Source organism: Camponotus vicinus, unplaced genomic scaffold (genome assembly GCF_025532165.1).
Source record: "Camponotus vicinus isolate PSW18456_S1 unplaced genomic scaffold, iyCamVici1.0 SCAF_11, whole genome shotgun sequence".
NCBI lineage: Eukaryota > Metazoa > Arthropoda > Insecta > Hymenoptera > Formicidae > Camponotus > Camponotus vicinus.
In genome coordinates, this window is record NW_028141947.1 from 18,235,738 (window position 1) to 18,252,236 (window position 16,499).

At 41.3% G+C, this 16,499-nt stretch overlaps 1 protein-coding gene across 6 annotated transcripts in view; it reads right to left on the minus strand.

The window, feature by feature from the left end:
- Osa (trithorax group protein osa) overlaps positions 1-16,499 on the minus strand; it is a 20,746-nt gene continuing 4,247 nt past the window's right edge. The window contains exons 1-17 of one of the 6 annotated variants that reach the window (XM_083082030.1): positions 12,981-14,166; positions 11,504-11,651; positions 11,010-11,108; positions 10,554-10,879; positions 10,072-10,474; positions 9,857-9,982; positions 9,543-9,724; positions 9,377-9,418; positions 7,969-8,166; positions 6,825-7,044; positions 6,576-6,752; positions 6,326-6,485; positions 5,990-6,251; positions 5,617-5,782; positions 5,180-5,496; positions 4,790-5,029; positions 1-4,607 (exon numbers count right to left, since the gene is read on the minus strand). In XM_083082030.1, coding sequence (XP_082938156.1) covers positions 2,598-4,607; positions 4,790-5,029; positions 5,180-5,496; positions 5,617-5,782; positions 5,990-6,251; positions 6,326-6,485; positions 6,576-6,752; positions 6,825-7,044; positions 7,969-8,166; positions 9,377-9,418; positions 9,543-9,724; positions 9,857-9,982; positions 10,072-10,474; positions 10,554-10,879; positions 11,010-11,108; positions 11,504-11,651; positions 12,981-13,055 — 5,151 coding nt within the window. In that variant the 5' untranslated portion in view covers positions 13,056-14,166 and the 3' untranslated portion in view covers positions 1-2,597. Of the gene's footprint in view, positions 4,608-4,789; positions 5,030-5,179; positions 5,497-5,616; positions 5,783-5,989; positions 6,252-6,325; positions 6,486-6,575; positions 6,753-6,824; positions 7,045-7,968; positions 8,167-9,376; positions 9,419-9,542; positions 9,725-9,856; positions 9,983-10,071; positions 10,475-10,553; positions 10,880-11,009; positions 11,109-11,503; positions 11,652-12,581; positions 12,954-12,980; positions 14,167-16,499 lie in introns of those variants that run through there. The other 5 variants (XM_083082031.1, XM_083082027.1, XM_083082026.1 and 2 more) reach the window with 5 other exon arrangements.

Sequence of the window (16,499 nt, forward strand, 5' to 3'; positions counted from 1 at the left end):
TCTTGGATAAAGTACGTCTAGTTTATTTCATAATTTATTTACAAAAAGTCTTAGTAAATTACACTTACAGGCATCTCCACTCGAACTAAAGTAAATAATTTAAGAACTACATGTATTTAGATATCTATAGAATAGGATACTTTGGGGTCGGGGAGAAGCTGGGACCAGGGAAAGTGTTCTGTTTAACTTATTTCAATAGAATCGTTTCTAATCGTATCTCCGACGAGAATTCGAGTCGTTTTTTAAACGGCTACAACACGTCGCGTGAAAACTAAACCTCATTCCGTCTCTTTTATAAATTCATTCTCTCTACGAAACGAGGAAATATATCAGTGGAAGGTGTGCGACGAGTTCGCGAATGCGTCTTTTCTTTTTTTTTTCTTCTTTTCTGCAACTTTCTCTTGCGCAAGAGTGGGATTTTACAATTACAGATAAATGTACGTATTGTAAGAATCATCAAAATATGTGCAAGCTGACAATATATCGGTATTTGTTAATTTTACAATAACGTATGCGCGCTTTGAAAAAGCATAAAATCTTGGTTATAAATATATTATTTCCATTAGAATCGTTTAATGGCACGATCGAGCTTAAATTTAAAAATTCTTCTTTTTTTTTCATCCATTTTAATATATTCGTTTCTACATTATCGTCCAGTTTCTGTCTGTTTCTACAATGGTTGGTTTTTTCTCATCTTCCGGCTTTCTCTTCTTTCTGCTTCTTTTTTTGTCTTTTTTTTTCTTCGTTATCACAACGGCATTTAATTACGGCATTTTAATAAATACGTTTATTTTCCAAAAAGACTGCAGTTTTAATTGGATCTGCTACTTTCAACTCTCTCCTTTAAAAGAAGTCATCTTTAAAAAAAAAAAAAAAAAGAAACGAAGGAAAAAATTTTATTGAAACTGTAAAATCTCCTACTATTTAAATAACCATTGTAAAATTAATAATTTAAGTAATTATTTAAATGAATCAATTACTTAATGTCGCAAGCTGCATATTTTCGTTCTCTTTTTCACAGACACTATCCCCACCCCTTTTTCTACCGGCACCCCCATCCTCCGTGCATACATACGCACGCATACATGCACGCACACCCGCATGCACGCACACATACATGCACGCATTCCCGCATTTTTCTTTTTTCTCTAAAGCCATCTTTTACATTAACGCACGCATATATATGCATACGTTCCAAAGTGTGCATTGTATGCACGTGTCGCATATGCATTCGTACACAAGCATTTTTCGAATGCGCGAATGTAGGCGAACATGTATCTCCGTTCTCTACATTTTATCTCAAATATTTCCTCTCATTCTTTCACTTTCTTTCTCTATGTTTTTGCGTTCCTTTCTCTCTCTCTCTCTCTTTTTCTGAATCTCAACATTATATATATATACATACATACATACATACACGCATGCACACACGCAAATATTACACGCAAATACATAAACACACACGCGCACGCACGCATGCTCCTTTTTTTCTTCTCGCTCTCTCGCATTCTCTTTCTCTCTCTTTCACTTCAATCAGCGGTTTTATCACACATGTCATATTATTTTTTTCTCTTCTAGCAATGTCTTTCTTCAGTTCTAGTTCTGCCTGTGCTCCTAAAAGTCGAGACTTTTATGCGGTCCTACGACCGCAAACGTATATTTGCGCCACCGTAGCCGTAGCACAAAAATCGAATAAGATTCAATGGAAGTGTGTGTTATCTACAAAATATCTTAATTACTCGCTAATTACAGCACAAAACATGCAAATATAAAAATTTGCATTATATTATCGTTTAATATTTATATATAATCATCATCCGATATATATATATCGTTCCACATCGCACCATTTAAGGTTCGCCGATATACTTCTTGGTATATATATATATATACTATTATGCAGTTGACCGTTGTCTCTTGTGTATGAAAGTCCGTTTTTTTCCCTTTACTGCGTGTGTGCTTGTGTATCTGCATATACGCGTTCGCGTTTGCGCGCGTGTATCTGCTACGAGTACACGGATCACGTGTATGTGCCTGGTGTGTACATGAATCTATGTGTACGTGTATTTTCTATATGTGTGTGTGTGTGTGTGTGTTTGTGTATGGTATGTGTGTGTATGTGTTGTACGGTGTATGTATATGTATCTTTTTTCTTTCATTAACTATGAAATATCTTACACTATCGATATTATTCCAATTCACGAAGGGGAAGGTATACCGATAGGCGGAGATCGCATCGGGTATACCTACACGCTAACACCAATAATTAAACTTTCTTATTTCTTGTTTAATCGATATAAAACTACAATTGCGCTGCCATGGTTTTCATCAGCACTTTTGTTCCTTCACTCGTATGCGCTCTCTCGCTATGCGCGTGTCTTTCTCTCTCTCTTTCTCTTTGTCTTTCATCGTTTTGTCAATTACATCTGTTTTTCTATCTTTCTTTTAAAGTTTTTTGCTTTTTCATTTCCGCTTTCCACGCACTCTACATCCGTTCATACACATATTACCATCACAACGTCGTGTATATTTTATTCATCATTGTCGGCACCATTAATAATAATATATCACATAGTGTCCCGACAAACGATAGAAAGTTACGTGCCCCTCGAGCATTGAAACAACACGCGTGCGACTATCGCGGCGACTTGCTGATCCAGGATCTGGCTCATCACCAAAGCGAGCAGACGAGACTCGTGTTGTAGAAGGAGAGTCCGGTTATCCGGATGCCTGGCGAGATTGAGCAGCGTGCCAGCCGCACGTCGCAACATGTCGAGGCTGGTGCCCATCGATTCGGGATTGTCGCGCAAGGCCGCGAGACCGTGTTGATTGGCGACACCAAGGGCGCTCGTTTCCGCCTGCTCGATGAACGCGACGAGCAACGCCACGCACGGCGTCTGCAGGGCAATGGTACGCGCGACGCCGCTGTCCGCGGCTGACAGAAAGTGTAGTAGATTCACGCCGAACTCGCGCAGCACTTGCTCCTCGCTGCGACAAAGGAGCCTGGTCAGTACGGAACATAATCTCTGTAATCGAGAATAGGGCGGCGTCGCCACCACCAGGTCAACGTTACACTCGGTCACGCATAATTTGCACAACGCCTCAAGCGCGAGTCTTTGCGGCGACAACGACGAGTTTGGGCTGACCGTCGGGAACGGATCTTGACCGTGCGCGGCCGGACATACGGCCCAATGTAGAAGGCCGTCGAGCACCGGCCGCGAGATCTCCTCCGGATGCTGACTCAGATCCATGTGGCCGGATATGTTGGCGGCCATCACGAGAACATTCTCCCTCACGTGATGCAGAAAGTCCCACCACCACTCGCTCTCACCCTGCAAACTACTGCATGAATCTGCAAAATCGGCGTCTTCTTCGCGGTCGTAGTTGCGTGTCTTTTGCGCCCGTACCGGGTGTTCGTGGTGTAGTAGCAACAATTTGCCAAGTAAGCTGAGAAACGTGACGTTCTTCGCAAACTCAACCTCGTTGCCAGGGATAAAGGTGAGATTCCTCAAGATCGTCGACAGGCACACGCAACGGCGGGCCAAGTTGTCCTGCGTCTCCGTTACTAGGTAAAGGCTCGCCTCGTCCCTAGAGTAACTCTCGTCCTCGTAGTCGCTTATCCTCCGTCGTTTTAGCGTTCCTGCCGGATCTCTTATCTTTAAACTTGGTCCCTCCTTGTCATCTCTCGTCATGTTTTCTAGTTCGTGCTCTTCCAATGTCTCTGTCTTGATCTCAGCTTTGTCTATGGTATTGTCGACGTTACTCGCTGTCGTCGTCGCTGTCGAATCGTTCAACCCATTTTGCGTGGGCAGAGAATCCTCGTCGTTCGCCTTTGACATATCGCTGCCAAAGTGCTCGCCCATATTGTTGTTCGGTTTCGTCGTCTCGCTATCGCAATCTTTCTTAAAGCCATCATTTTTCTTCTCGAATAGCTCCCTCGTGAGATCGTTCATTTCTACGGGTTCTTTCTTAATCCTCGACAATACGTCGCTCAGAGTCTTTGTCTTTTTCTTCTTGTCTAACTGCTGTTTACGTTCACCGCTCTCCTTGCTAGACTGCTTATCGCCGAGCTCGTTGGATTTGTAAGTAAAATCTAGTGTCTCATGAACACTACCACTGAAGCTGTCCGCTTTAGCTTCGTCCTTTAAATCCGTGCTGTCGACCTCCTTCTGCAGCAACGGTGGTTTCTCGTCCCTCAGCAAACGAGCAAAAGGCACCGAGCCCACTTCGGACTGAAAACACGTCACGATATATTTGGTCGCGTTCGCATCGACTTGCCACGGCTCGGTCTCTGATTCGCACTCTTGATGATCCCAAGGTCTCCGAGTGTCTAGAACAAATAAATCCTCATCTCGAGGAACGATCTTGACGGGGCGACCTCTTCTCGAGAGATACGTGTAATTCGATGTCGAGAGCAGTTTTGTCCGATCCTCTGGATCTATTGGGCGCGTCACTGCGCCAAGATCCACTTCCGGACCATTTGTGGCCTGGCAATAGCGGTCGTCGTCATTCACGCACGATTCGAACATGTCGGAGAGAGAACGAGAAAAATGTTCCAGCAAAACATCCAATAATCCAGGTAAGTGCGCTAACCCGAAGTAACTTACCTACAAAAGGAAAATTTAATATAAATTTAAATTTAAATAAAGTACCTTATATTTTTTATCTTTTATTATTAAATAGGCAAAAATATTCCTTATTATATATTTTCTCTTTCTTTTAAAATTTTTTAAAAAATTTATAGATTTTTTTTATTTTAAAATAATTGCAGCAAGAAGAAGATACTTACAGAAGAGTCATCGAATAACAAAATGTTTAATACGTCAAGGGCCCAACAGCTTTCGGCGAGAAGGCCCGATCGCAAAGACATCATAATGCGCCAAGCTTCTGTTGGCGCCACTTCAGCGCGCGTCAATTTTCGTCGCTTGTACAAAAGAGGCGTAATCGCTTCTACACTGTCAGGAGGGAATGTCATTTCTCTCTTTGACGTTGGTTGCTGGCTGATCATAGGGTTTACTCCGAGTTGATTCTACGTGAAATAAAATGATATTTTGTTTTGTCTGCAAGATACTTCAATTGTGAAAAAAATATATGTATATATCATTTAGCACAAATGATGCTATGTGATAAATTTAGTCGTGAATAATGTATTGTGTTGGCACGAGAATTAAAAACATACCGGATGATTTCCTGGTGTCGGATATAAAGGGGACGGTTGATTCGTGTAACGATGATCCCACGGCGGCGGAGGCGCGTGTGCTATAGCGTTTAAAGAAGGTTGGGTCGAAGACCTGTTTGGTTGTTGGCTGGCCCACTGCTGACTACTGGTCATAGCACTGACTGCCGTGGGTGCTGGTGCGGTGGAACCGACTTGTGATGCCTGTTGTTGTTGTTGTTGTTGCTGTTGTTGTGATGGCGATTGTGTCTGCTGACTTGGGTACTGAACTCTATTATTTCCACTATTACTATTATATTGATTAGTTGTATTTGGCCATCCTGTAGAAAGAGATTGCATTTCTCCGTTAATCAGAATCATGCTCTCTTATCTTTTTTGAAGCTAAAATTTTTTTCAAATTTACTCTTACAAAATAGAATATATACTTTAAAGTATCTGACCTGAATACGGTGGTCGTTGCTGATTATACTGGGGATACTGTTGGTCTTTGGCAAAATCTGGGTGACGTCTAGGTTGGCTGGGTCCCGGAGGAGGCGGTGGCATATTCTTGTTAGCCGATCCACTCGTGCTATATATTTGCGTTCCACCAGGCGTACCGTACCCACTCTGCAATATATGAGATATTTAAAATTATTGACTTTAACGTCTTTCTCTTTGTATATAGAGAAAGTTTTTTTTAAATCTTAAGAAATGATGAGAATTAAGAATCAAATAAACTAGCTTACAAATACAAAAGTATAATATATACACGTAAGAGTGTATAATGATGTAATTATTTATATTAACCAAGTGTAATATTAAATGAGTATTAACTTGTTCCTGTCGATAGTAATCTTGTGGACACGAATATGACGATGCGGCTGGCGGTTGCGAAGGTGAAGAAGGCTGACTGGTCACCGTTTGCTGTTGCACGGTGACCGGATGAGTCTGCGGTCCCGATGGATAGCTGTTACTCCGCGCGTTGGGAGGCGTTCCTGTGGGATAGCTGGTAGGTCCCTGCTGATTACTAGTATATCTGTTGTACATGTCTTGTCCAGTAGCGTTGCTCGGCGGCATGTTACCACCCGGGTATCCCCTATACACATGACGAAAATATATTGAATAACAGATTCATTATTGTGAAACAAAGATAAAGATGATATTTCTTACCTGTCGACATCCGGTACATATGGAGGATAATGCGATCTTGGCGAGTATGGTTGATTAAATTCCGCTTGCTGGGACAGCGTGTTTGTCTGCGGCCGTATGTATTGATCTTGCGGATAATTTTGATAGGAACCCGTGTTTTGGTAACTACCTTGTTGTATTCCTTAAAAAGTTAACGAGAAAAATAATATTGTCATAAAATTCATAACAATGAATATACTTTATTAATGTGTTTGCAAATTGCGAGAAATACCCTGATGAGCGGAAGGTGCGCTGCTTTGACTGGGTGGCCTAGGTGGCGGTGGCGTATATTCTGACGACGGACCACCAGGTGTACCACCCGCGTAACTACCCTGATAACTTCCATAGCCATCCATGGAAGCGTTACTCGATCCGCCAGCGGGAAAAGAGTCTTGAGAATTGGAAGAACCTGCAACAAGAGGTTTTTACAGATTCTTTTGGAACAAACAAGGAAATTTCAAAGAAAGAGAGTAGTTTTTACCCGGCGATGGTACGGAAGCAGTTCCCTTGGATCCCTTCTTCTTCGACCCCGCTTCGACTTGATTAATGATGGGTTGAGGATCCACTCCCCCGCGATCAAAATGACACTCGTATGCCAGCAGGTGCTTCGTATAGTGCTTACGCAATGTATAAGCTGCGCTGCTGCTCGCACCAATGCCCAACAAGCCGGCTATATCCTTCCATGTTTTGTTTTTCGTCACCTACAGAAAAAGATTACGCACACGCGTTCCTTACTACGCTCGCAAGAGAACAATTTTACGTTGAATCTCACATACACGCACACACCCACATACAGACAAAAAAGATCTGCATGTCCAAAAGAAAAAGAAAAATGTACAATAATACGGAAGATATTGCCGATGTTCCATAGCTCAAGATATTAATCTTAAAAATAATAATAATAATAAAATTGAAGAAATTAACAAAAAAATGATATTGGTACAAATTAGCAGTTTCTAAATACATGCAAATTTAAAAAAAATAAAACAAAAACAAACGAGAGATATACAATCGGAACGAATTACCGTTATTGTTACATTTCGATATTAAAAGTTTATCTTCGCTGTGTGACTATTAGAATAATTCCATATAGCACCAAGGTTTGTAGATCAGGGTGTTTCCATATTCGACTGTTGAATGACTACTTTAAGAAAAGATATGTTAAGCTTTTCTGTTTTTTTTGTTTTCTCATGACATAGACGTAGAATATAAGAAAGGGATACTAATAGCAAAATAGAAATTATACATATATCATGCACAATTAAACATAGATATAAAAACGAAGCATGTTCTGAGGTGTTTTGGTATTATATATATACATATATTCGGTATTATCTATATATATATACATATATATATATTTAAGTATTAAATTTAAAATTTTTTAACTGATACAAATTGCCAATCAAAACTTTATCATATATTAGACAATATATATTTTAGAGATACTTTAAAACATTTACTTTCAATCGTTGAGTACTGAGAATACTTGGAACTCGACGTAAGACACCTCAAAAATACAATGTGCACAGAATAACAACCATATATGTAAAGAATGCAAAAATACATAAAAACAATATAGAAACTATGTAAGACACCGAGGGCTAGATGGAACTACACTGCACCTTGCATACCTCCATGAAGCCCCCCCTCTCCTTCACGTAGAGATATAGCCGAAATAGATCGAGGGGGTTCTTGGAGATGGTGGGACAACTAGTGATGGGTGTTCTTCGATCTTCCATGAAATTGACCAGCTTATCCAACCAGGTTCTCCGCTCCATCGAATCATCCATTTCATATAACTTTGCCAGACTATCTGGCTTCTGAAAGTCGCACACAATTTTCATGTTTTTTTTTTTAGTATGTTTTATCATAATCTTAAATGAAAATGTTACTAACATATAGATTTAACAGAAATGTTTCGTGTATATTATTGATCCAACTATATATTAGAATATAAAACAATTATTGCAAATTCTTGCGAAGCTTCGAACGTAATCCCAATTGTAGCCATATTATCTAACATGCATAAACATAATTTTCAATACTTGTATATCTTTTTTTTTTCTCGTTTGATGATCGTGTGATGATGTGACAACAGTTGTTAACATATCTTTTATTATCATTAGTGAGACACATATACCAAATAAATCCACAGATCGTAACAAGAAGTATTAGCATTTTTAAAAGGTTTACAAGGAATTATTTTTCCCTTTAACGCATGATTAAAACATTCTTATTTAATTTAAACAATATTAAGGTTGAAAAATTAAGATGAATAGAGCAATATATGTAGCATAGTAATTTGATACATGCATTTAGTAAAAAATGTAATGCAAATAACAGTGTTATTATGCAAGTAACAGAAATAAAGTTGGCAAAGAATTTGTAAAATATTGAGTGCAAGAAATAAACGTATCAATAAATAAATTGTCTTAATAAATAGTTGTATGTGACAACTCTACAATGTGTAGTTTATGTAATATTGATAATCTGTTGTAAAATATTATATATGATAAAATTATTGTATATAGTTATTGTATGTTATTAAATTGTGCACTATATCAAGATTTTGCAATCTTACAAAAGTATAGTCAACTTATTCCATTGTTCCAATATTCTATCTGATCAAAATATATAATTAAAATAGTTAATATATAAATAATATTGACAAGTAACATAAAATATTACTCTGTAAATTAAAAAAAGATAATTTAAATAAATTAAAAAGTTTTTTCTAAATTAGAAATGTAATAAGAAAATTAATATATTATACTATTATTTCTATGCCCTATTAAAATAACAGTTTTAAATACATTACATGTAACTTTTATGGATAATGACATTATGATACTTGCAGATTAATAAGAAGATATATATATATATATATATATATATATATATATATATATACATATATCATCTTATATATGTGCCAAGCATGAAAAATTTTAGTATAGGATAAAAATGCCTAAAGCATGGAAAAGGGATTTCGACAATGTAACAAATATTTAGTAAAAAAAAAACAATAACCTTAGATCTGTATGGGTCTTGAGGCACATGACTGTTAAATACCTGTAAAATATTAAAATATTGAAAATTTATATATAATTATGTTGCAATTTTATCTGAAATCTACACAATAAGCTACTTATTTAACACAATAAAATAAATACATGGGTAAGATTATCATACGTACAGGACTAGCAGGAGTACGCGGCCAACCAGGACTGTTCATGTCTGAATATTCCTCATGAATCGAATTAATGCTCGCAGCACCAGGAGACGGGACTGTACTCTGCGGTGTTGCGGGATGGCTATGGTATCCTCCCATCATTTCCTTTCGTACTTTTGGCGTAAATGTTGGATCTTCACCAGAAGCTGTTTACAAAATACATTATATAGTTATTATACTTATTTGTACTCGCGATATTGCTTACAATGAATGAAAATTTGCAAAATTAAAAAAAAAGATCAAAATATGAAATATGTGAATTGAGAAATAATACTAACCAGCTGATGCATTGGATAACGTTGACTGTTGTGAGCCTTCATCTAGAGATGTGCCATCTGGACCTGTCGTTATTACAGATGTCACAGTACCACTCGAAGTAGATATGACATTTATAGCTGACGTACCTACATATAAATCGTACAATTTTTAGTTATTTGGCATTGCATGATATGATAAAGACAAAAACTATACAACTCGAGATATTCTCGCTTACCTGAAGCGGTCGTAGTTATACCGCTGTCGTTGGAAGTCTCAGCCGTGAGATCTGCAGAGTTGTGGCTGATTGGCGTCGGTGTTGATGCAGTTTGATGCGAATTTGGTGTGGTACTTGGCGGCGGCATCGGACTGCCTTCATGATTGAGCGGCGGTGTGGCCGCTGGAGTGTGTAAGTGCGGTACCGCCGAGCTAGTAGGCGGTGGTGGTTGGTTGCTAGGTATATGATTAGGAGACGGCGGTGGCGGGCCCATGGAACTTGCTGGCGGTCCCATATTACCGATGACGGGCACACCTGGAGCACCTGGCGGCACCATCGCGGATGCACCACCGGCTCCATAAACCTGCGGCGGCCCCGGACTCGGTGGCATTCCTGGTGGTACACTGTTGAAGCCCATTTTATGCTGCAAACCAATAAAGAATGTCAGGTTGTACAATAATATAAAACATTATTGTTATGTTATTAAAAAAACTGTTTATTACCGTGTACGGTGGATATTGTACCAAGTTATTGGGTCTATTGGGGGGTTGATACTGATTATTGGGTGGCGGTTGTGAGTTTGCAGGTGTCGGATATCCTTGTGGAAACTGCATATGAGGACGCGGTGGTGGATACGTGGATTGCGCGTGATAACTCCCAGGTTGACCCGCAGCTGTTCCACCAGCTGCATAGCTCATCCCGCCACCCATTGGGCTGATCCCACCGAGAGCCGTCGAGCCGGGTCCCGGTTGGACTACGCCAGGACCAGTGTTGTTCATTTTGTAGCTGTGCATGTGTGGCGAAGGACCCAATGGTTGTTGGTACGCCCCTGAAATCAATGACAATTTTACTATTATTATTGACTTTTATAATATGAGACAATCCGCATTAACTTTGAAATGAATCAATTTTCACAAGAAGAAAAATGATAAGTGCCAGAAAAAGAAAGGAAATGATACCTTGAGTGGTCATGGGAGAATGACTCATGCGTGGTGCTGGTCCACTACCATCCGACTGGCTACTCGACGGACGTGGAGGCATCTGAACGTTTTGTTGGCCTGTACATTCAAGGATAAATTTATATAATTTAAATAAATACTCTCTGCAATATCATATATACATATAATATAGAAAGAAGAGAAAAATGACGATATAAAATAACTTTTGCAATAACATCCAAATTATTTTCTTCTTTTCAATATCACTCTATTGAGAAAAAACACTGAGATAATTTACTCTCGAGTACATTAAATATATGCTATGAGGAATATTCCAATAAAAACTGTGAGATATAACAGTGAGATATTCTATGACAAAAATTGATTCTTAATTTATCGCAATGTGTAATCGAGGCAACACGTTTATGATCTATATGGAATATTCCGCATCGCATAATATCTGTAATTATAAATTTTATCACTAAATACAAATGCAAGTGAAAAGAGAGACAGACGTAAAAAAGACCGACCAACAGCAGGGGACATCGAGCGAGAACCTGTGGATCCTGTAGGCGACGGGGTAGGTCTCATCCCCTGAGAATTCGGTGTCCCTGGGCAAGCTGGTCCATTCGAACTATCGTTACTATTCTGTCCTGATAATTCCTGCAAATCAAATTAAATCATGTAACAATAGTTTATGATAGAAAAAAAGATTAATTATTTAGAGATTGAAAAAAGGAGTAACACGAAACTGTCAATCGCAGAAATAAAGTGTAGCAAATTTTAGTAGGAATTTGACCGCATCTTTAACTGTGTTTAGCCTACAACAATAAATACAGTAAACTGTCTCTTGCGTACTTATGTACATACGATAAGTTTAAACAGCTAATATATAATTTATAGAAATACAACTTTTACACTATTCCACACTTGGTGCACGTGATTAATCTGTAAATATCAATTGCAGCTTTGTAAAGTGGGTCATTGTTTTGTAACAGAATCCACTCTTATAAAACTATGGCAACAATTTATTCATGCTGCGTTACGATACACAGATGGAAAACGAGAAGCACTTTTTGATATAGACAGATTACAATCGTAGTCTACACTCGAATCGAGTGAAAACGAGGAGCTACCGAGAGGAAACCCACAAGGATCACCTCTCGATTGCTCAGCGCGCAAACGAGGAAGACTCACGAGGAGTCCGCTTCATGTTCATCGTCATGCTAGTTCTTTTAACGCGATTCATCTTCGTCGCCACGAAGGTGACTTTGTGCATCGGGCGGTGCTCGGATAATCGCGTGCGTTTGAAAAATCAATCGATGCCGATATTACGACGAGAACGAGAACAACGACGACGACGATGACGATGACAGCGACGATGTCGCCCGTGTTATTCGCGCGCGCAGCGGTTAATATCGCTCACAAATGCTCTTGTCACACTATCACGTCCCGTGTTGCGAACGAAGGTGGAAGGCAAAACGCTCGGTGGTGATATACGACGATAATCGTCGTCGTTGTCGTCGTCGTCATTGCAACGATGGCACGCGGCGTCGTTCTCGATTCACAGTACACCAAATACACAACACACACCGTGTATATCCCCGGTCGAAATCGCGTATGCATGTGCCCGCGTGTATACGCACTTCTTACGGATCTGTCCGTCACACAACGAGCATCGCAACGAGCGGCTGCTGCGTGTGCGTGAATACGCGCGCGCGCGCGCACGTGTGTGTGCGAGTGTGTGTGTGTGTGTGTGTGCGCGCGTGAGGAGGGATAGGTAGGAGCAAGAGAGTGGAACGGAAGAGACGGAAGAGGATGGATGTGGAACCCAAGGGAAGGAAAGAGAGAAGCGGATAGATTAGACGGGAAGGGATAGAGAGAGAGAGAGAGAGAGAGACGGAGGGATCAGGGAAGGAGACGGAGAAAGAGGCAAAGGGAGCGGAGCGAGGCCGAGAACGAAAGAAAATTCAGGCACATCGTTACACCTACCAGGCCGCGTATAGCTGCTCCGTGCGGATGGCGATTAAACACTTCCTCGGGCGTACGAGCGAACGTACGGTACATAGGCCGTCCGGTACAAGGACTCTCGGCATGACGCGAGAGATCGAAGGAGAGGCGTTACCCGGCTCTCCACTTAAAGCACGACGAGTAGCAACCGAGAGAGAGAGAGAGAGAGAGAGAGAGAGAGAGAAAGGAAGAGAGGGAGAGAGAGAGAGAGAAAGAGAGAGAGAGAGAGCGAGCAAGAAAGAGAAGCGGAAACGTATTTTGCTCCGTATATAGTTGCGCTTTCACATGTTTGTCAAACTGCGTGGAGTAATGCACGCGCGAGAAAGAAAGAGAGCGAGAGAGAGAGAGAAAATGTTGTCAAAGATATTCGCTGCCGCGAACGAGAATTATCGCACCAGTGCGCCGCTGGCGTACCGATCAAACGAGAGCATTATATTCCTGGTGGGTCGGACGCTGCCTACTCCGCCGCTATCGTCGTCGCTTTTCCGCCGTGTGTCCTAGCTCTCCTCGAGCGTCGCATGTCGTGTCAATAATTCTGCCAACGAGCTCGGTGTCACGGGACGCGGCTGGTGCAACTTCGGAGGGACACGTAGGATTACGTAGTGGTATAATATCTCTCGCGCGCGCGTCCTCGTCCTCGTCCCCGTATCTGTGCGTGCATGCGTGTGTGCCTGCCTGCTCGATCGTCCGTCTGTCTCTACGTGCGTGCGTGCGTGCGTGCGCGCGTGCTACACGCGTCAAACAGGTTATAATCCGCGCTCGGGGCCGCGACGAGCGATGCAAAGGCGCGCGATGCACAGTAACGAACGTGTCGCGTTCGGCGACGAGAGATTCCTCGATCGGGGTCGGCCTCGTCGTTGAGACTTCGGTTTACAGATTTCGCGTCTAGCTAGCTGGCTCGGCTCGTCGCTGGCTTGTTGGAGGGCGTTCTTTCGTGGCGCGGCAAGCGCTCGCTCGGCGCCGCTCGGTCGTTTCCGCCTCGACCGAGCCTCGACCGTATGCCAGCGAATCGTTCCCAAAAGCCCGACCGTGTCTCGGGAACTCTATCCAAGTCGATATTCTCGTATATATACGTATACACGCGTATATACGCGTGCATGTACGTATGACGTATAACGTATATACGCTCGGATCCCATCGTATTTGTTCCCGTTGAAATTTTCCATCGTTCTTTCATACGTTTCGACTCGTCCTCGCGTCTCGTCATTTTCCCTCGGAGAGATCGCGGGACGCCGACTCGTCGACTCTGTCGCGGGGCTCCGAATTCATCGAATGCACGGTACATAGATCGCCGTGTCGAGTGTGAGTGTTGGGACGCACACGTACGTGCGAGCCCGTAGGAGCGCAGCCGCTCGTGTGGTTGGCGGCTGGCGGCTGGCGGCTGGCGGCAAGCGATCGGCGAGCGTCGCGCGACTTCGGCGCTTTTCGATCGGCGAATTCGTGTTCGTGTGTGCCCCAGTAAAGCTCGAACATCGAGGGTTCGTGTCTATATGCCATCTCGTCGTGTTCTATGCAAAATAAACGTTTTCCATATTCTAGCGCAAAATCTCGCGAGCGCGCGTGAAAATGGAAAATATACAATGTCATTCGTGTAAATTGGAGTATCGAATAAAATAAAAGCGGATCTCGCGCAAAAAGGAATATAACATGTTAAAATTCATCTATTTTTATGTAAGAGTAACAGGCGATATTTATAACGCTAAATATATGCAGTTATTTTCGAGTCTGAAATATGACAATCTTGACATTATTTGGACGTTTGATGCTAAAAATATGGAAATTCACTGCTCTTGTTTTTTTAGGACGAAAAGCGAAAGCTCTTATTTCGCCTTTAGCGCGTTCGATTCGGATGAATTCGATCGGTCCAGATGAATGTAAAAACGGTCTCTAATCCTTTCCAAGTTTTTTTCAAATTTTTTTTACTCCGCACGTGGCTTTTCCAAGTAACTGTCAAAAATAACTGAATCTTTTGAGAATTTCCGCGAATTTTTGGCTCGTTATTTTATATCCGACTTTCAAATTATATTATATTTGTATGAAACATTTCAAAAAACGAAGATCGATCCGAGTCCAAGTGAATCAAAAGCGTTTTTTTACCCCGCACGTGGCTTTTCTAACTGTCAAAAGTAACATTGAATCTTTTGAAAATATGATTCTCTAAAAATTCAACCAAAAACGAAATGCAAGAATAATACAATAATACAATTTCCGCGAATTTTTGGCTCGTTATTTTATATCCGATTTCCAAATTATTTTATATATTTGTACGAAACACTTCAAAGAACGAAAATCGATCCGAGTCCAAGTGAATCAAAAGCGGTTTTTCACCCGCACGTGGCTTTTCTAAGTAACTGTCAAAAGTAACATTAAATCTTTTGAAAATATGATTCTCTAAAAATTCAACCAAAAACGAAATGCAAGAATAATATACAACTTCCGCGAATTTTTGGCTCGTTATTTTACATCCGATTTCTAAATTATTTTATATATTCGCATGAAACATTTCAAAGAATGAAAATCGATCCCAGTCCAAAAGCGTTTGATTCACACAAATCCATTGTCACAAAAAGTCCACGACATCCGCGGGAATGTTTACGTTATCGGATGACTAAAGTTAATCCGTTCGATACGCGCGCTGAACTTGAGCGATATGTAACGAGTGCGCGAGTGTGCGTGTTAGAAAGAGGTCCCGATCGGTATCTCTCTTTCTCGGCCCGCTGAGCGAGATGTGCGTGAATGAAAACGTAAATAACGGGGGGCGCGAGGGGGTACACCGCTATTTACCCGTGTTCTCTCTCGCGAGGGAGGAGCGCGAATCGCGAGGGTTACGTAACATTATTTTTATCTGCCAGTCGCCGTAATGTTATTATCCCGTCAACTGCGACAATAACTGAATCCTCGAGGTTCATTCAACTCTATCGAGAGAGAGAGAGAAAAGTAGCGTACATCGAGAGCCGATATCGAAGTCGGTTATCGAAGGCGCGATAATTTCCTTTTAAATTCCGTTTGGGAGATTCTTATCCTTGTTCGCGATACATGTGATTAACGTAAATAGTCTCTTTCTTTTCTTCCTGTTCGCGTACGAAACGCAAGATCGAACCCGAAGATTACAACCCGCTCAAAGATCACCTGTAGCAGACTAAATACCATGTGTTCCCATCAGACGTGTTTACATTGGATCGTCTGCTACTACTCGTTCACGGATTAGTTTTACGCGTCGCGAGTTGGAGCTCCGATGCTACTCGATGCATTGACGTTTATTGACCGTATACCACACACCGTGACCGTGCATAAAGCATCTACCGTTTACGGCCGTTTTTATGTCATCGAGAACAATTTTTCCAAACTTTACTCCCTTTCCTCACGAATTCAAGCTCGGCCCCTTTCCTAATTCCGCGCGACAGTCTCCCAACTTTGAAGAGAAACGGAGTGGAATTTTTCCACGGGGAAATATGCGTCCCTTCCCGCCACTAACATCGTCTCACAAAACTCAGTTTTTTT